Consider the following 20,718-nt stretch of genomic DNA (forward strand, 5'->3'; position numbering starts at 1 on the left):
TGCAGCTGTACAGCTTATTGTACTTTATCCCTGGCTCCATTTTTTGGGGGCTCGCAACACAAATGTGAACTTGAGCCCCCGTTGTGCCGGTGTTCTTCCATCGAATAAACTCATTTTTGAAGGGGGTTGGGACCAAATTCAGAGTCGCTGAGATCCGATCCCGCCCCTTCCATTGATGAGGGCCGTGTTAATTTCTTTCAGTTGCAGCCACTGGTCCCCTTAGGCGTCAGAAAAACTCCAGAGGCGACGTTGGGGATCGAACCCACGACCGCGGGATCTACTAGCCAGTGTCTGAGGCCTTACCCACTCGGCTACCGCGGCCCCCCTCCAAAAAATAATAGCAATATATTTAATTATAAAACGAATCTCGCGTTTGAATAGAAGGAATCTAATAGGTTAAGCGGGCTGTTTCCTATTTTGCAGGAAAAAGGAGAACCTGCAGAGAGGACCCTTTGCTCTCAGCTTAATACAAAAATAACACAGAACGGTACAAAACAACCACTCCTTTATCAGCTCTTCTCAAACAAAGGGCGATGAAAAGTATTTAGAGCACCCTAACCCCTTAGTTTTAAATACAAATAATTTGGCCGTGTATGGGGTCTATCTCAGAAGGTGGAGGGAGAAAAAAAATTAAAGAACACTGGCTAATTTTTTAAATTTTACCCCTATCAGTAGCAAAATGGAGTTGCATATTAAATTTAAAAAAAATAAATGTATTATTTAGTTTAAAAAATCATCCGAACTATTAAGTATCTTCCACTAGAAAATGGAATTTCAGCTATTGCTGAACCTGGTTATCTTTGAAGACATTAAACAATTTTTGTCACTTTTTCTTAGAACTGTATAATTACTCTTTTAATATTTAGCTTTATACAGAGTCTATTTTTATTTCGCCATGACATTTTGCTTGAACTATTTAACTACTCTTTCAATTTTGTACCATTTTTTCTTGATTTTTATACAAATTGATATAATCTTGATCTCATTCGAGGGATATGTACAAATTATCTTACAGTGGTAATCAGGCTTCAGTGAATAACAGATCGTTTTCCATAAGGCGAGGTATACATTATACGATCGTACTACCAGTTAATCTAAACACTAATGTAAATTACACCTACTGCCTTTGAGAGAAGAGGAGTTAAAGCTACTCAGGAGCTAAAAGGGATTATATTTCTATGATACACAATGGAGTAGAATTTCAAACTCACTTGACAATTATAAGCATAGAACGTATTATAAATAATTTATAAAATTTAACATAGCAGTGATTAGAAAATATTAGTGAAAAGATTTATTAAATTTTTTTTGCTAATTCGGAAGGAACTAAGAGTAAAGTCATCAGGGAATGTTGTTGTCCTTGTAGATGTGGCGTCAAGGTTGAATTGAATCTTAAATATGGGACAGAATTCTGCCTTATGTTTACCAAATTGTGCCAATTGGCTCTTTGATTCTACAGAAAAAATACAGCGTTTATTTAACGTCAGCAATAAATTCACTATTTTTCGTGGTCCGCCTGATCAATTAATATCGTTCAATTAAGGTTTTTAGTTGAGATAAAAAAGTCAGTGTCACGAGCGGGATTCGAACCCACGATCTTCGGCTTGATAAGCCGCTGCCCTACCATTTGAGCTACCTGACGTATGAGACCTGAGGTCACGATAGTTCAAGTGGTAGAGCATCGGCTTATCAAGCCGAAGATCTTGGTTCGAATCCCGCTTGTTTCACTGACTTTTTTATCTCAACTAAAAACCTTAATTAATTGAGAGTCAGCAATAAAGTTCGAAGTTAAAGCATATAAATTCACTAGTTTCGTGGTCCGCTTGACCAATTAATATCTTACAATTAATTAAGGTTTTCAGTTGAGATAAAAAAGTGAATGGCACGAGCGGGATTCGAACCCACGATCTTCGGCTTGATAAGCCGCTGCCCTACCATTTGAGCTACCTTACGTACGAGACCTGAGGTCACGATAGTTCAAGTGGTAGAGCATCGGCTTATCAAGCCGAAGATCTTGGTTCGAATCCCGCTTGTTTCACTGACTTTTTTATCTCAACTAAAAACCTTAATTAATTGAGAGTCAGCAATAAAGTTCGAAGTTAAAGCATATAAATTCACTAGTTTCGTGGTCCGCTTGACCAATTAATATCTTACAATTAATTAAGGTTTTCAGTTGAGATAAAAAAGTCAATGGCACGAGCGGGATTCGAACCCACGATCTTCGGCTTGATAAGCAGCTGCCCTACCATTTGAGCTACCTTACGTACGAGACCTGAGGTCACGATAGTTCAAGTGGTAGAGCATCGGCTTATCAAGCCGAAGATCGTGGTTCGAATCCCGCTCGTGCCATTGACTTTTTTATCTCAACTGAAAACCTTAATTAATTAAAGCATATAGTTCGATTTTGTGGTCAGAAGATCCTAAATCCGACTTGATTTGTGAATTTTCTGCAGTTTTTCAAACACTTTGACCAAGTGTACAAACTGGTTATACCAGGTCTTTGCTCAATATTATTGTCAAACCTAAGAAATCGAATTACTGACACAAACCTGGGTCCAGGTAGTAACAACGACCTGGCCTCAAAGAATACCTCCAGGTATTGCTTTTCAATCCTTGAGAAAAATAAAACGAGGAGGAAAAATAATTAGAAGACAAGGCAAAAGAAAAATATTAGAGTACAAAATGTCGATAAATTATTTAATTTTAAGCGTCATATTTTCTTATTTTACATCGTGAATTCAATACCAACTAAATCAGGGGTACCAGTACCAACTAAAGCTAATGAGCAAAACGATTTCATCTGTTGAATATAAATTTCTGAGCGTTATCGAATAAACGAGCTTTACGCCGAAACGCAGCGAGAACGGGCGGGCCAATAAGATCAGGAGCGTCCAAACTCAGGCTTACATTTGGCCATCTTTCATTTAACTTTATATTACTGGGGCGAGAAATGAGTTTAAATTGAAGAAATTATAAAGGAGGAACTGGGAACAGAATGCAGATAACAGTAATAATGGAGGACGAGCTAACTGCGTTATAGACAAATATTTTATGACGTCTCTAATAATTTTGATTTGACGTAGTCCACCAAATAACAAGGAAAATACCGCGTACCAGGAAAATCAGAATCAAACCGAGGACTTCTATTAGATCTAAGGATAATATTTTGAACAAATAACTATGTTTAATATAAGTTTATAATATAATTTATAAATCTTTGTTCCAAAATCCACAATTAAAAAAATCGATAAAAATTTCGAAATTGTTATTGTTGAAGTAAACGGGCATAAATAAATAAATTGCGTATTTCTTTTATCGTCACAAATCACACAACAATCAGCACTTTTTACGTTGTTCAGTTGTTAAATGCAATAATTAATTTCATTTATATTTTAGTTGTCAGATAAAATATCTAAACAGCTGTACAATTTACTGGGTATTTTAAGGCAACAAAGCACACTGAGAATTTCGAAATTCTTATTATTTTAACTAAGATTTTCAAAGACGAACTGCGTTTATCTTATATCTGATTGTACAACATTTGTGGTTTGATATAATGTGTCGATAATCTTCTGTTCTTATCCTGCGGAATCCTTGCCTAGAAGGATAATGGGAGAGAGAAGAGATGGAAAAAAATAGTGGGGATGTGAAAGGAACTCGTCTGGGTCGGATTCAATACATATCATAACTGCCTGTGCAGCGCCAGAACTCGTTTAGCAAGAAGAACTGGTAATATTAATTTTATGGTAAGTTAATGCGAATTTTTATTCCAAACAAAAACTAACATAATTGATTATTAGTTAATTAATAAGTTAATAGTTCTCAACTCAGATGTATTTGTTGTATTTGTAGCATGGATATTTAAACATAATTTAAATGGGGTCGCATTGCTATAAGTAAATATTTTTTTCCACCACGTTTATCTCGTGTTTCGTTTACAATTTTTACAAACCGCTTGAAAACAAATCAATTTATTTAAATAAAAAATACGACTGCCCGGAAATTGTGTCCAATTATCTCAATGAGATGCCTTTCTTTGAAACAACGTCCATGATTCATTGTTGTACTGAATCCACCATTAAAAAAAGAATTGTGCAAAATAAACAAATTGAGATTTTTTTGTCGAGATTACTCTATTGAAAAACTAAGCTTAAGTTGCAATTATCTATCGCTTTGTCCTCATGTGAATCTTAAGTAGATATTTGTTTAAATTAATTAGAATCTTTATTCATCCTACAACCTTTTGAAAGCTTTGGAATTATATTGGTTTGTAAAAACTTAACATGTAACATACATAAAAATATATATAATTGACTGGCCAATAATATAATAAGAGCAACTTGATTTTGTAATTCTCATTTAATATTTTTGGCCATCAAGAAGCATCGATGTACAAAAAGTTATGAATTGTAATTATTTATAACGCAGGCTCAATCGATTTTGATGAAAATCAAGATTTCTGCTGTTGGTATGATGTCTGATGCAATAGGGCATTATCTTAAGTCGATATCTCTAAATCTTGTTCTTATATCTAAACACTTTCATAAATCAACAATCTTATTCATTTCATGAAATTATTTGTCGCGCTTCCTGTTGTTTTCTTTATCTTAGATTTATCGGTTAAATATTTGAAATTGGAAATTTTAATTCTTTGTTAGTAGATAATGTTTTTATCTTGCCATATAAACAGGATTTGGCTAGTCGAGGATATAGTACAATATTTATTCTTTGGATTAAAAATATACTAGAGAAAAAAAAATCTTTCAACTTATATTGCCCCAGAGTGTAACTTTAGTGAGCAGGACTGCAACAATTTCACTGTAATTTGACCTTAGCTAAGCACTTTAGGTAAAAAGTATGGAATCACATTTTATTTATAAATTTTTAGTCAAAAAGTTAGAAAAAATAGTACTAGTTCACAACTAAAGAAACTGGGATGATTGTTTATTTTTTTATTTTACATAATATTATTAATTACAAATAAAGGTAATATTTAGATTGAATCAATTAGGTGAGTAAAATTGAAAAATGAATCATAAAAATACTTAAGCCATTTAATATAATTCATTGTGATTTACAAGAATATAATATTTAAAAAATATTTATTGACGATGTAATATATTATTTCTAGCTTGATAATCTTTGAACATGTTAGCCTGCTTATTCTAGTTGGTTTTGCCTATCTGGCACAGTGGAATTAAACCATATTCAGTGGTGGATTAGTGCATTTTCCATTGGTTTGTGTTTTTGAAGCAGGAATTAATTTTTGGCAAAACAAATCTGGTAGAAAAGTGAGGAATAATGTATAAGGATAATTTGGAAACTGACCAAAACACTGTTTCGCATTTAATGATTTTACAAATGTGAATAATTTGAAATTTAACATTTCTACATGAGGTGCAATTTTCTTCAATAATTTTGAATTTTAATTTATGACTATTTGATTGTAACAAACTCTGTACATAAATCAAAATTATCACAATTTGTTTTTTCAAATGTAAATATATATGTAATATGTTTCTTCATGACTATTGCCTTGAATTTGTTTCAGATGAAGCTCCTATTAGTTTTAGCTGGAGTGATAGCGGCAGGTCAAGCAGTAAGCATGTTTGACTTGGTTGCAGAAGAATGGAATCTTTTCAAGGTTCTTCACTTGGCATTATAACGTCCTCAAATGCAGTGTACAATAATTTTTTTTTCCTTTGCAGTTGCAACACAAGAAACACTATCCAACAGATACAGAAGAAAAATTTAGAATGAAGATTTTCATGGAGAACAAGAAAAAAATTGCTAAGCACAATGCAAAATATATCAAAGGAAAAGTGTCATTCAAATTAGGAGTAAATTCCCGTTCAGACATGGTAATGGATAATTTAATTTAATTCATTTTTTAAATAAGAAAAATAATGTTTTATTTATTTTTGAAGCTCCCCCATGAAATAATCCAAGTAATGAATGGTTTCAACAAGTCTCTTACACCATCAAATGGAGTTAAACATGTTGGATCCTTTTATGTTGCTCCTGTGAATGTGGAGTTTCCAAAAACTGTAGACTGGAGGAAACACGGAGCTGTGACTCCTGTCAAAGACCAGGGAGCTTGTGGATCATGCTGGGCCTTTAGTGCGGTAAATAAAATAAATAAATTAAAAAGTAAACAGTTTTTACTACATGAACAAAACTACTATACTTGCTGGCTTGTTAACAACTGACATTAAATTATTTTTAACTACTTAATTAATATTTCTTAAAGATAAAATTTGTTAAACCACAAGATTTCTTACTATTAGAAGTTTAAAAAATATATTTAATTTGCAGACAGGTTCACTGGAAGGTCAGCATTATAGGAAGACAGGCAGATTGGTTTCACTTAGTGAACAAAATCTAATTGACTGCTCTAGTGATGCCGGCAATAATGGCTGTAATGGCGGAATGATGGATAATGCGTTTGCATATGTTAAGTCTAATAAAGGAGTTGATACAGAAAAGTCTTATCCTTACGAAGCTATGGTATATCTGATTGTAGAATATATCAGCATACATACGCAATACACTATATTAAAGCTCATAATGCAATATCTTTTAGGATGATGACTGCAGATATGATGCCAAGTATTCTGGTGCAACTGATACTGGATTTGTTGATATTTCTGAAGGTGATGAAGACGCTTTAAAAAGAGCGGTAGCAACTAAAGGCCCAATTTCTGTTGCAATTGATGCTAGTCATGACAGCTTTCATCAGTACAGTGAAGGTGAATTTATATTTAAAACAAATAAATAATAACAAAAGTAATCATTTTGGCTAAATAATTCCAGGTGTGTATTATGAACCTGACTGCAGTTCAGAACAGTTGGACCATGGTGTACTTGTTGTCGGCTATGGTACCTCTGATGAAGGTGACGACTATTGGCTTGTGAAAAATTCTTGGGGTCCATCCTGGGGAATGGATGGATACATCAAGATGGCAAGAAATAAGGACAACAACTGCGGGATCGCAACCACTGCAAGTTTCCCACTTGTTTAATGTACAATGAGTTATTCATCTTAAATTATGTTTGTAAATACTTGTCAATCTTAATTTCTAGTGGACTGTAATTGTAAATTTATATGACAAATACAATAATTATATATTTTTATTTTGCATTTTTACTGTTCAAAACAACTCTCTGACTGCAAATTAACAAAGCATCAAATATTTTTTAGAATTATGAATTGAAATATGAATGATGAAATATTGTTAGAATACGAAAATGTTATAAAAATGATTTAAAAAAAATCTTTTAATATTTCTTAAGCATTATACTGTTCTAAATCAAATTTTTAATTCACTACTTTTGTGGTCCGCTTGACCAATTAATTGTCAAATTTTTTATGTTGAACAATTAAAATTTGAGTTGAAATGTGTAGAGATTAGTGACCGTTAATCGATAGTTATTCAGATATCGTGAGATGCGGTCGGGTGTGATGTAGGTTTCAGAAAAACATTTTCTTTATTGTGCCAACGTTTCGATCTTTTATTGAGATCATCTTCAGGGCTCAATAAAAGATCGAAACGTTGGCACGGTAAAGAAAATGTTTTTCTGAAACCTACATCACACCCGACCGCATCTCACGATATCTGAATAACTTTGAGTTGAAATATGAGGTCTTCAGATCCATATAATGCAAAATTTTATAAATGAAATTTATAAAATAAAAAAATAAAGTTAGATAAAATAAAGTTTATTATATTATTATAAGTTAGTTTAAAAATATAATAAAGTATGTGTTGCATTTGCACTAATGCACTAATTTGCACTAAAGTATTAGTGACCGTTAATCGATAGTTATTCAGAAATCGTGAGATTCTGAATAATTATAATAAAGTAGTTGAGTCATTAACAACAATCAATAAAATAAATAAATAAATATTATATGGCAATATTTCCAAAAAAAAAAAAAAAAAAGAAAGATTAATTTCCTAAAAAATGAATAGCAAAATTTTAACCATTTTAACAGCAAAATTACAAGTATATTACAGTTGTAAATATTTAATTAATAAATGTTTAATAAATAAGTAAGCACTAACTTTATGCTGGAATGCATTTAGACAGTCAAGAAACATTATCTAAACAAAAAAAGTTTAAAGAAGAGATGATGGATCGACCTGCTGTTGAACAACATGGAAAAAGGATCTTCGGTGAGGTCACAACATAACAACAATTTTTAAGTTTTTGCCAAGCTTTCGATGATTGTATCGTCATCAGGACCTATTTATTATAGGAAAATATAGCAGTTAGAAAATATTTTACAAAAAATGTTTCCAAATTGTAAAATATGTTCTAACTGCTGTATTTTCCTATAATAAATAGGCCCTGATGATGACGATATAATCATCGAAAGTTCGACAAAAACTTAAAGAATTGTCATTCTGTTGTGATCTTACCGAAGATCCTTTTTCCACGTTGTTTAAAAAAGCTTAGTTTATCTGCCATAGCACGACGGATTAGGCCCTGCAGTAAGCGTTTTAATTCTGCTTTTTGCAATGTGAGAAAGACAAATTAATTTACAAATTTCAAAGGCCAAAAAAATCAATGTTTGGGCAAGGTTTTTCTCTGTTAATTTTTTGAATAAAACGATAACATAAAAAACAAAACGTTTGAATATTTACAGTTGTTTCTGATAGTTTTATCAAATGTGATATCAGCTGTCAAAGGTCATACTGCTAATAATTCTGCTATTAATGAATATTTATCATTCTTTATTCTACATTTCACACTTGCTTCTTCTATAACAGGAAAATAATTAGTGAAACAAATGACATTTTATAACTACACTAAGTAGAAATAATCAGTTTTCATGATTTAGATGTATAAAGAGTTAGGTCATTTCTAATCAGTTCGGTCTGCATATTGGAGAAATCTCACAAAACTGTTAATAATTTAAAACAATTGACCCTAGAAAAATTTGAAAATGCAATATATATCAGTACACGTAACACTCATTCTAATATCCATATTGATTAGTAATAATCATAATAAAACACTAAATATATATTTTTTATATGGACAAACAATTTTTTTTAAATTTGAGATTTAATTAAACATACTTTTCAACTTTTTGAAAACCCTGTATTTATGTTCAGTTATACATGTTTGTGAGAAAATTTAAAACCTGAAATTGACTTCTTTGTTCTTGAAATCGAGCCTTAAATTAAATTACACATATGCATACTTTTTTCTTTATTATTATTTTATTGGTTTATTGTTTAGAAGTAATATTTTAAATTTTTGAAGAATGTTTCATAAAATATATTCATTTATTGACTCAAAAAATTTAACAACTAGATATAAGCATGAATGGGAAGATTGTGTATTCTGGAAGATTCCAATCACAGATAAGTGTGTGATGAAGCCATGGTTGTCACAATATGAACCATTTTCTGATGTACACAAGCCATGTATATGTACAAAACCTGTTTTTCTTAACTGATTATGATAACATTTTTATAATATGTAGTACTGATATATTATAACAAATTTATATTTAAGAGAATCAATTTTGTTGAGATCAATGTTTATGAGAAAATCTAAAACCTGGAATTATCTTCTTTGTTCTTGAAATCGAGCCTTAAATGAAATTACACATATGTATACTTTTTTCTTTATTATTATCATTATTATTATTTTATTGGTTTATTGTTTAGAAGTAATATTTTAAATTTTTGAAGAATGTTCCATAAAATATATTCATTCATTGACTCAATAAATTTAACAACAAGATATAAGCATGAATGGGAAGATTATGTATTGTGGAAGATTCCAATCTCAGATAAGTGTTTGATGAAGCCATGGTTGTCATAATATGAACCATTTTCTGATGTACACAAGCTATGTATATGTACAAAACCTGTTTTTCTTAACTGATTATGATAACATTTTTATAATATGTAGTACTGATATATTGTAACAAATTTATATTGAAGAGAATCAATTTTCAATGTGATGAACGCTATTAAATGTATTTTTTTTATCATGTTTGTATAAAACATTATACTAAACTCTGGCTTGGCAGGTATCGAAAAGCCTCAAGCGAGTGAAAGTGCTTCTAAGTCCCTGTTTTATTTATGGGATTTTCTGCTTGCAAAGCTCAGTCTCCCCCGTGAGGCAGAGATACACATACAGGACTCTTAAGTGAAAAAAATAAAGTTAAGGTTTTTAGGAATGTTTCTTTTTGTTTAAAATTATTTTTTGAAAGATTTCGTTACGTAAAACGCACGACTTTACAAAAGGATGCATGAGTGGACTTCAAAAAAGAAATCCTTGTTCAGGCTAAATATGTCAGAAGAATATTTAAAGAACCATGGGATTCTACAGTAGTTTAATTTAATCCAGAGAAGCTGATTTATGATGAAAGACTGTTGGGAGAACAAAAGAATTATCATGTGGATGCCAGGCAGTAAGTGTAAAATAAAACACCAGAGAAGATTATGGGAAGGAGTTGAGAAATTAATTGGCAAACATTGGTACAGAACTGCACACGAGAGAAAAATCGGAAGAGCATTGGGTTGAAGGCAAAATGTAAAATATGAGATTAATTTATAGTCAGTACCAGATCAAATTTACAGATTGAATACTTAGTCCCAAACACGGGTACCAGGGCAGAGAGGCAACGAGGTGGCCGATAAATTGACCAAGGGAATTCGATGAGGCATACCAAACTGCTAAAACGCAGACCCATCAGACAATGATTTAAAATTTGGTCCTCGGTTTAGCGCGATTTTATTTCAGGACACCGACACGCGGGAAAGTCCATCAAAGGACTGCAGAAACTAACGGCAGAATTACTAAACCTAGGACGCCGACTGCACCCTGCAGACTCCGAAGGCATATGAATAGACACAAAAATGACAGTTTAGGCCTCTTATAAACTTTAAATTTCGCATGTCCGCCAGTTTGCTCCTTCGTAACGGCGGGGAAGTAAGAGGGGAAAAATGTATAGATTCGGAACAGCAGAAACACTCTTGTGCACATATTGCTAGGTAGAAGAAACAGCAGAATATATCCTCTGTTGGTGCGAGGCTGAGATTTCCTAGGAGAAGAAAAATCAATGTCTGAACGATACACACGAGACCCTCTAAACAACATTTGTCCATCTGATAAAAAGACTTAAGCTTAACAAATAACTATAGATAGATAAAAATGGAGATTACTTAATAGACCAATATTAGTAGCAGTGCGTAGGTTCGTAAAAAAGGCCGACTCCTTTAATCTTAGTGTCAAACAGAAAAATACAGAGGCTTAAAACCTGGTTGATCTTTTTTCCAATATGTAGTCGTTGGGATTTCTCTCTTTACCACTTCAAAATTTCGTCTATTCTACCGATCTCAGCTAATGGATTTCCTGGAAATTTTAGTTTCTTTTAGGGAGTAAAAATTTCTCCTTGTGGGTACCAATGTCTATATATATATATATATAACNAAGGGGCAATGGCCCGTTAGGATACCTATCAGCCTCCTTATTCCCCTCCTAGAGTTAGAGAGTAACCATTTCGCTTCTTTAGGTTTGATTTCCTTCAGAAACTCCTTCGATTGCCTACATCCGGGGGACATATTCCATTCTTTAAGGAATTGTTTCATGCCCCAGCAACTTATACTCTCTTTTGCAGTGCTTAGAGAGTAGGGTAATACCGGTTGTGGCCCGACAAACGCAGTATTTGATCCTTCTTTGGCCAGGCTGTCCGCCTCCTCATTGCCATAGTGCCCCTTATGAGCAGGTCTCCATATGAGGGTTACCCTATTCTCGTACCTGGTAGTAATCCTATTAATGAGTTCAACGGTTTCCTCTACCAGCCTAGATGTTGATAACTAACCAATGTCTATAGCTCAAGAACGGGTTTTCCATATACCATATAACCTTTTCCTAGCTATTACAGGGCAGTTGCGTAGGTTTTGTCTCTTCTATACGTAATCGACATTGGTCATCTGATCATCTCCCATTTTTTTAGATGTTACTTAATTGGAGCATGTCCTGTAAGTATGTCAACGAGTTTTTTCATTCCTTTCTGTTAAGTAGGATTTTTTCTTTCTTGGGTTGTTTTAGTAAGTAGTATTTTTGCATGCCTCATGCCTCTGTTTTTCGCTCCCAGTATTTAGTGCGTTCTTAAGTTACCCAAGCGTCCAGTTCTTTTCCAAAGTGGCTATAGTATGCCACAATGTGGATTTGGGTGTCCAAGGCCGCCTTTTTAGCAAGTACCTCAGCTGTCTCGTTGCTGTAATTCTCTCATAGCGTTAGGCTATTTGTAGAGTTTTTAGACTATTTGGGGAGTTCCAGACAAGTTTTGAGTTGATAGAGCAGGCTGGATGCTGGAATGATGAACCACCATGTGGACACCAATCTGGACATCCCAATTGAATGCACAAGTCGAATATGGTATTCTTAAGAAATTCGTTGACAAACATCAATAAAAAAAGTGGGACTATAAAATAACTACTATTTTTATTTTCAAAGAATGCTCGTTTAATTATACAGCATGATAAAACTCATCTATAAATAGAAGTTTATGATTATTAAAATATATATTTAAAGATGTTCTATGTCCGATCCTATTTTTCGACTAATTGTAAGTTGTAGGGTCACCCCCAGTAAGCGGGTGGGGAAGCCACGTGTTCTCTTGTCAAAAAGCCGGGGGTAGAGACCGGGGTGGGATTTGCCCCCGGCCACTGGTCCGGCGTGCACCCCCACGTTTTGCCCCATCCTCCATGGCCGATTCATCGGCATGCCCTCGATGCCGATTTACCGAAATATGTTACGTTTCATAAATATGCAATCGTGTTAATGTTGAGATTTGGGTCTAGCTTCGACTGGGCAGTGCCGCAGTGTGCGTGTTGCGACAGAGGTGCGCGCGCAACGCTGTCGATATGACACCGCCCCTACTTCACTGTCATTAAAATAAATACAAGCCCCTTCATTGTCACTTCATTATCGACACATTTAGTTTTCTAATTTTACCCTCTTTAAACGACAGACATTTCCTAAAAAGACGATTTCCATGATGAGTTGACATCTGGTAATCATGGTAATTGCTTGCACAGAAAATAACCATTATGTAATCCAATTTTAAAAATTTGTGTTATCAAGTGTTGCCGTGTTATTAAACATGACCAATTCCATAGCATAAGTAAAAATCATAATAATGCTATAAAAACAGTCTTTGTATCTGAAAAAATTGACATTCCTGGATAGGTTTGCCATTGTATGAGACCTATCGGGTTGTCCGGAAAATAATGCAGGATTTTAAGTTTTCATTAAAAAAAATCTATATAAAATATTCTGTTTACGTTTACAGGATTACTCATTTGTATGAATGTCAACACTTATTAATCCTCTTCCAAATGATATTGTTTGTTTACCTCTGTAGCATTCCGCTACTTGGAAATAATTCAGTCATCCTTATAATGTCAAAGCGAGAATTTCGTACGATTTTCTTTTACGAGTTTAAACTCGGCCGAAGCGGAGCCCAAACGGCTAGAAACATTAACCAAGTCTGGGGCGAGGGTTGTGTTAATGAGTGCACTGTGCAAAGGTGGTTTAAAAAATTTCGGGAGGGAGATTTCAGCCTTGAAGATGAAGAAGGTCGTGGAAGGCCTTCCTCTCTTAATGATGATGTTCTGCGATCAGTGGTGGAAGAAAACCCCAAAACAACTGTTCGAGAACTTGCAGAGCAACTCAAAGTCAGTAAAACGACCGTCGCTGACCACCTCAAGGCGATTGGAAAAGTGAAAAAACTCGAAAATTGGGTTCCACACTCATTAAACGATCGCCAAAAAAATCAGCGCTTTGATGTTTGTGCATCACTTCTTTGTCGAAACAAAAATGACCCATTTCTGGCCAGAATTGTTACATGTGACGAAAAGTGGATTCTCTACGATAACACTAGACGTTCTGGACAGTGGCTCGACAAAGGAGAAGCTCCAATACATTTTCCAAAGCCCCCAACTCATCAAAAAAAGGTAATGGTTACGGTATGGTGGGCTTCATTTGGTTTAATACACTACAGCTTCTTAAATCCTGGCGAAACCATCAATGCTGAATCATACTGTAACCAAATTAATACCATGCATCAGAAATTGGCAGTAATGAAGCCCTCTTTGGTCAATCGGAAAGGGCCCATTTTGTTGAATGACAACGCTCGACCACATGTGTCACGTGTAACGTCACAAAAATGATTGGAGCTTGGCTATGAAACTTTGCCTCACCCACCCTACTCTCCGGACCTCTCGCCTACTGACTACCATTTTTTTAGACACCTGGACCACTACTTACAACACATAATATTCAAAAATCAAACGGAACTGGAAAATGCATTTATTGACTTTATCAATTCTAAAAATTCTGAATTCTACTCAGACGGAATTAATAAGTTACCAACACGTTGGGAGAAATGTATTGAGAGTATGGGAAATTATTTTGATTAAAGAACATTGCTTTAAAGTAACTAGTTTCTTTTTTTTTTGTTTAATACCAAAATCCTGCATTATTTTCCGGACAACCCAATAATACATTTAAATTTTTAATAACTATCGAATTGGTGGACATTAGACTATACACAATAACGTTCTCTTTTTCATAAGATTTAATTTTTTATTCTCACTCTAGGACTAATTATGAAATCTAAATCACAACATTGGCACTATGAAATAAACGGAAATGTGACCAAATTTCTCACCCTTAAAGGCCTGGAAAAAAAACGAGTTTGTTATCAGACTTAAAACGATTTATAAGATTCTCCCACCGTACATTTGACCCCTTTGGATAGCTAATGTTGATCGACGTCTTGCTGTTGGCTGCATTCTATATGCTGAATGGGCTCCTTTGAAGTCATGCATGTTCACTGTGTGGATGGACGGTGTATATCCGTGGGTTTCATAATGAGACCTCATAATGTTGTGGAAAAACTATTAAGGTCTGGTCATAGATCCCAAAAGTCCAAAATTCCGCCTCTGGTTCTTCTTTCTTCGGTCTTGATAAATGTTTTGAAACATTTTCTGCGATGGTAGTCTCGAGGATACGCACTTTTCTGGTTGATCAAAGGATTTAGCCAGGATTAGGACTGAATTCATGCTACGATTTGGAATCGTATGTCGTATGTTCATCGAGGTAATGAGTAAGTTTTGGTAAAAAGGATAGCATTTGGAGCTTGGAGGGGCATAACTGACATTGGCTTATACAAAGAAAAAACTCCTGTTTTATCGCTTTTAAAATTAGCTTTTATTCAATCTTAGTGAGCTACCATCATAAAGCATTGATTACATTTTAAAATTGTCAAATTTATTATTTTCTTGTTTGTTTTTTACTTATTTTTGTTATTATCATTTTTATTTCTTTACAATTTCTACAATCACAATAAAATATTGTTACTTAACAATCAAAATGAAATGAACTTTTAAGAGCGTGATTTTGCACTTATTTTTTATATCAAAATGAAATACAATTTTTTTAAACATATCTTATAAACCTATTAATCCAAATAAGCGTGACCTTTTTAGTTATTTATTTTTCATATCGATTTTGAAATTAAAAACAAAATGAAAGTTTAAAGAGACCGATTTGTGTAAATTGCAATAAGCATTTAAGGATTAATATATATAGCTTAATTTACAATAGATTGACTATTTGCTTTGAGTTGCGTTATGTGTGCCTTTTTTTGTTTGTTTGTTTTTTTGTGGGATCATTTACATCTTCTAGCGTTGGATTTTCCTATTTGATCGTTTAATACATCTGGGAATTTCGATTGAAAATATTCTTTCAAATAATTATTCAGGAATCGTGACATGCGGTCATTTACAAATTGTTTACATTTAACAAATACATGTATGATGTGGAAAAAAGTGAATTTATACAATGCAAAATATATATTTTTTATATTCAATCAAAGTATTCTACTCACTCAAAGAGTTTGTCTTTTGTGCAATTGTGCCATTCTTGCGTGTCGTGTTTGTTAATCCCAGGCCCTGAAGATGATCTCAATAAAGATCGAAACGTTGGCTCGATAAAAAAAATGTTTTTCTGAAACCTACATCACACCAGACCGCATCTCTCGATTCCTGAATAATTATGAATTAACGCCCACTAATCACCACACATTCTTTCAAATTTTGATTCGTCACATTCAAACAGTTTATATGGATAACGTTATTTAGAGTATATACAAGATTTTTATTGAAATAAAAAAAGTACTTATTTTGCCTGGGATATAAAATCAAATCGGCTTGTTTCTGAAAATCATACCCAAGATAATTGAAATGGGATGATTTTTATGACCAAAAACTGAAATTTCCATGAAACATCTTCAATTTTAATTTTTAATGCGATTCCCTTTTGGGTTCTACATTTTCCCCCTTTTAAAGCGATTAATTTTAAATTTGTCTTAAATTCGTTTTTTTGGTTAACTATTTTTTCATTTACAAGCAATTTTGTTATAATGCTCGTAATTAATCCAACCCCTTTGTTATAATTTATACGATTTTTTGAAATTCTTATTGCAATTATCTCTTACACGAGTTCTCTGACTATTTCTTCTTCCAAAGTCCTGTTCTTTTATTTTTTTTGTTCCTTTGTTAGTACACTTTAGCCATAAAGCCATTCATATTCCCGCTTGCCAAACCTATTTCTTCTATCATAATCTTGTTGGGTAAAAGTCACCTTGGTATTGCTTATTGTAAAATTTTTTACAGTAATTATTTTTATATCGCAGTTGAAAATCTCTGGGTTCTTTCTGGATAGATTTGAAATCGACATTCCTGTTATTTACGTAATTAACAGATCTTCTCTCTTAAAACATTTTGGTTTTTCAATGCAGCTCTATTGATCAGAATCAATTCTATTTTACTTATTTCCTTAGAGCTGATTTATGGCATATACTTTAAATCTGGTACCCTATAAATTCAACTATTTAGGATTGTGTTACTCAATAACAATACGAACTGTTTCTATTTCCATTATATCCTGGCATATTTTTGCATACTGAATTTGTTTGCCGACGTCCTGGAGAGACTCCCTTTTTGATTGTGCACGAAGTAAATAATTGGTTTTTAAGTTGATTTGTTCTGGTGACACATGATACCTGAATAACGAATCACGCAAAGATCTAAAGTTTGTATATTTTCTTTGCGCGGCATTATACGGTCAGGAGCTTACGGATCCGTGGCTATTTTCAGCTAAAACATAAAGAATTTCCGAAGTTAACGATCTATAACGAGTCAAAAAAGGATTCAATGCACACCAGAAATTAATAATAGATCCGGGATTATTTAATATTAATGGTGGTAATTTATTTATTCTATTTAAGAACAAATGAAATAACTTGGATGCACTGATAAATTGTTCTTCTTTTACTAACTTTTCGGTTTTATTCTTCGGATTCCGAGCTCACAAATTTAGAAATAAATTGATCATCGTGATAATTTGAGTCGGTTGAGCTTTGCTACTTACGCACTAACTTATTTTCTCAGTGATTTATGTCCACTCTTTCATTCTCACGATCATTCTGTCACTCATCCCCTCGCTCTCTTAGTCATCCAATTTGATTTTACGCACTTATCACACAGATGTACTCATTTGTCACTAATTTACCATTTTTTACTCCAGGAATCACTAACCCACTTTATCAGTCACTCACAGTTATGGAAGGTCGGAAAGTTTTAAGTATTAAGCTGGTCACCGCGGCGCGCCAGTCACTCTCGGCTGGAAGTCCCCAGCCCAACGGTCGTGGGTTCCATTCCCACCGTCGCCTCTGGAATTTCTGAACTCCCCCCTTCTCCAAAAAACATTCTCTTCGTGGGACATTAAAAAAGAAGATACTAATAAGTTTTTAAAATTGTTATTTTCTCGCTGTCTACCTGATTTACTTATTTATGTAGAATATTTCGAGTTTTCAGAACGCTTTGAAAATAACGATCTGAAATAATTAACTCAGTGATGTTATACATTTTTCTCAAGAGGAGAACCGACTAAACGTTTTTCTGTTTCAAGTTAGTTAGTGTTAGACTTGTAACTATTCAACATTTCTATCAGGCCATGAACCTCTACCTTTCTGAATCTGTGATGGTATGACACGACCACACTTATTGATTGAACATGGGCAATGATAAGAGACTTAACAAGTTTTTAGTATGACCAATGTGTGAGAAGTAGTCGAAAAAACAGTTTTGCATCTATAAACTTGATAATTGCAGAGAAATACAAAACGGATCACAAGTTATCATTATAGCTTTATAATAATTATAAATCACTAATTTCGTGGTCTGCTTGACCAATTAATATCTTTCAATTAATTAAGGTTTTAGTTGAGATAAAAAAGTCAGTGTCACGAGCGGGATTCGAACCCACTATCTTCGGCTAGATACGCCGCTGCTCTACCACTTGAGCTATCGTGACCTCGATCCACTCGGATACTAACTTCCCATCTCAACCCCACTTTTTTGAATTTTCCCTCCTTTTTGCCATTTTTTCACTTTTTTATCTCAACTAAAAACCTTAATTTATTGAAAGATATTAATTAGTCAAGCGGACCCGAATAATTAAATGAAGTATACCTTCACTAAAACACTCTGCGGCCATTTCATTTGTCGCCGAGAAACAAATAGATTACACATTTGAAAAATGGCTAAAAGGAGGGAAAATTCAAAAAGGTGGGGTTGAGATGGGAAGTTAGTATCCGAGTGGATCGAGTACACGATAGCTCAAGTGGTAGAGCAGCGGCGTATCTAGCCGAAGATCGTGGGTTCGAATCCCGCTCGTGACACTGACTTTTTTTATCTCAATTAAAAACCTTAATTAATTGAAAAATAATTAAATATCATAATTCGTAGCGATCAACTTTTTTTTACGAGGGTTCGCAACAGCAGAGTTACATCAACACTCGGGGTGCCGGTGTTTTTGAAAAAAAGCCTATTTTTAAGTATGTCTTGGGTTGGAATGCATGGCCGCTGGTTTCGAACCCGGGACCTTTACATTACAGTGATGAGCGCCGTGTCAACGCCTAACCCGTTGCGGCCACCAACGCCCCTTCGAGTAACTTTAACTACAATTGGTCAAGCGGACCACGAAAACTAGTCAATTTAACTATAATAACATTAACTGTCTGATCTCTCTTTTGTGCTGAAAAAACCGCAGAAACATATTTTTTAAAGGAGGAAATCACAGCAGATTACAAATTGGATATACATCCCCATTAGTAAATATTACCCTGATCAGGGCTTGCTTTCCTTTAATTTGCAGAAAAATCACATAAGCATTGAAAATCGCCAAGTCCATTTTCAACGAGTTTCCTCGCGTAAATGACCCTTTCTAATGCTAATAACTGGCTCGATTAAAAATTCTTACAACCAGACGGAGCCAAACGAAGCGGCACCGAAGACCTTAAAAGCTTGGTTAATGCACTCATCTAAAATTTAAGTAAGATTTAGTGGTGTCCAATTAATTATAGAAGGTCCTTGATATTAGTTTGGGTTACTCCGGATCGATATACTATATCCATTATGGAAGGTTGGTAAGTCTCTCGTGTGGATAGTACATTAGAGTTGGATCGTCAGGTCGGAAAAGCGTCATCACCCTAATTTACTTTAATGGAGATAAATCGTTTGTCTTTTTTTTTTGATAGTTTCTCTCTTCCGATTTCTTAGCTTCTCAACTTATTATAACTTTTGAGTTTTTATTGGAATTGCAAATCATCCAGTATGTCTGAATTGTATCCATCACGTAACAGAGATCACAATTTTTTAATAAAGAACTTTCATCATGTCAGCGTAATTGCATGTGATAACAGGAAAAGTATGAATTTATGGAACCGTTTCCAGTACTCAGATTCAAGAAAACTACATTTTGTTCACTAGTTTTCGTGGTCCGCTTGACCGATTAATATCTTTGAATTAATTAAGGTTTTTAGTTGAGATACAAAAAATTGCAAAAAAGGAGGGAAAATCCAAAAGGTGGGGTTGAGATGGGAAGTCCGAGTGGATCGAAGTCACGATAGCTCAAGTGGTACAGCAGCGGCGTATCTAGCCGAAGATCTTGGGTTCGAATCCCGCTCGTGACACTGACTTTTTTATCTCAACTAAAAACCTTAATTAATTACATTTTGTATTAATCGGGGTTTAAGAAATATTGTATCCCAAATTACATTTGTGTTATGTCTTAAAATTTTTATATGATTTTATTTGATTTCAGTAAATGTTACAACTTTTTTTGTTGTACGTATACAGTACAATAATGTGTTAATTGGGAAATTAAGGAATAATTTACTTAACAAATGGAATATAGCCAAGAAATATAATTTTTCTTCAAACGATATAATTTAATATTTTGGTTTTTAGTTCCATACTTAATAATAATATTTCAGTATTAAACATGTACAGGTTTTTATTGTGAAAAGATGTGTTGTGAACTTAAATAAAAAAATAAAATTCATTGGTATAAAAATGGGGGATTTTTGGTAATCCACGTTCCTGTTTATCAGTTTCAGTATAAAACACTGTTTTTATGTCAATTGTTACTAAATCACCTCCTAGGACACGAGACATGACTTTAGAAAATGCCATGGCATTTTCTGAAACATCGCCTTTACCCAAAATTAGAATAAATCAAAACTGACCTTTGGTTAGAAACTCTAATTGGATTCAACTGGACAAATTTGAAAAAAATGAACAAAAATGTGGGTAATCTTTTTTAATCAGTCCCACA

The 20,718-nt window shown here is 33.7% G+C and overlaps 1 protein-coding gene and 1 long non-coding RNA gene across 2 annotated transcripts in view; one reads left to right on the forward strand and one right to left on the reverse strand.

Annotated features, from left to right (window-relative positions):
* The window catches only part of LOC112127951, a 181,407-nt gene that overhangs the window by 7,917 nt on the left and 152,772 nt on the right, over positions 1-20,718 (reverse strand). The window lies entirely within an intron of this gene.
* Positions 3,639-7,134, forward strand: LOC106665226 (cathepsin L1-like). The gene is made up of 7 exons (XM_014391496.2): positions 3,639-3,746; positions 5,552-5,644; positions 5,709-5,861; positions 5,928-6,125; positions 6,316-6,507; positions 6,584-6,749; positions 6,814-7,134. Exons 1-7 carry the CDS (start codon positions 3,744-3,746, stop codon positions 7,020-7,022), a joined length of 1,014 nt encoding a protein of 337 aa, XP_014246982.1. The 5' UTR covers positions 3,639-3,743; the 3' UTR covers positions 7,023-7,134.

This window comes from Cimex lectularius, unplaced genomic scaffold, assembly GCF_000648675.2.
Source record: "Cimex lectularius strain Harlan isolate CLEC.00 unplaced genomic scaffold, Clec_2.1 scaffold186, whole genome shotgun sequence".
NCBI classification, from domain to species: domain Eukaryota; kingdom Metazoa; phylum Arthropoda; class Insecta; order Hemiptera; family Cimicidae; genus Cimex; species Cimex lectularius.

Coding starts and splice junctions, on each gene's coding strand:
- LOC106665226 (XM_014391496.2), top strand. Junction 5,645..5,708: donor AAGAATGGAATCTTTTCAAG/GTTCTTCACTTG, acceptor TTTCCTTTGCAG/TTGCAACACAAGAAACACTA. Junction 6,126..6,315: donor CATGCTGGGCCTTTAGTGCG/GTAAATAAAATA, acceptor TTTAATTTGCAG/ACAGGTTCACTGGAAGGTCA.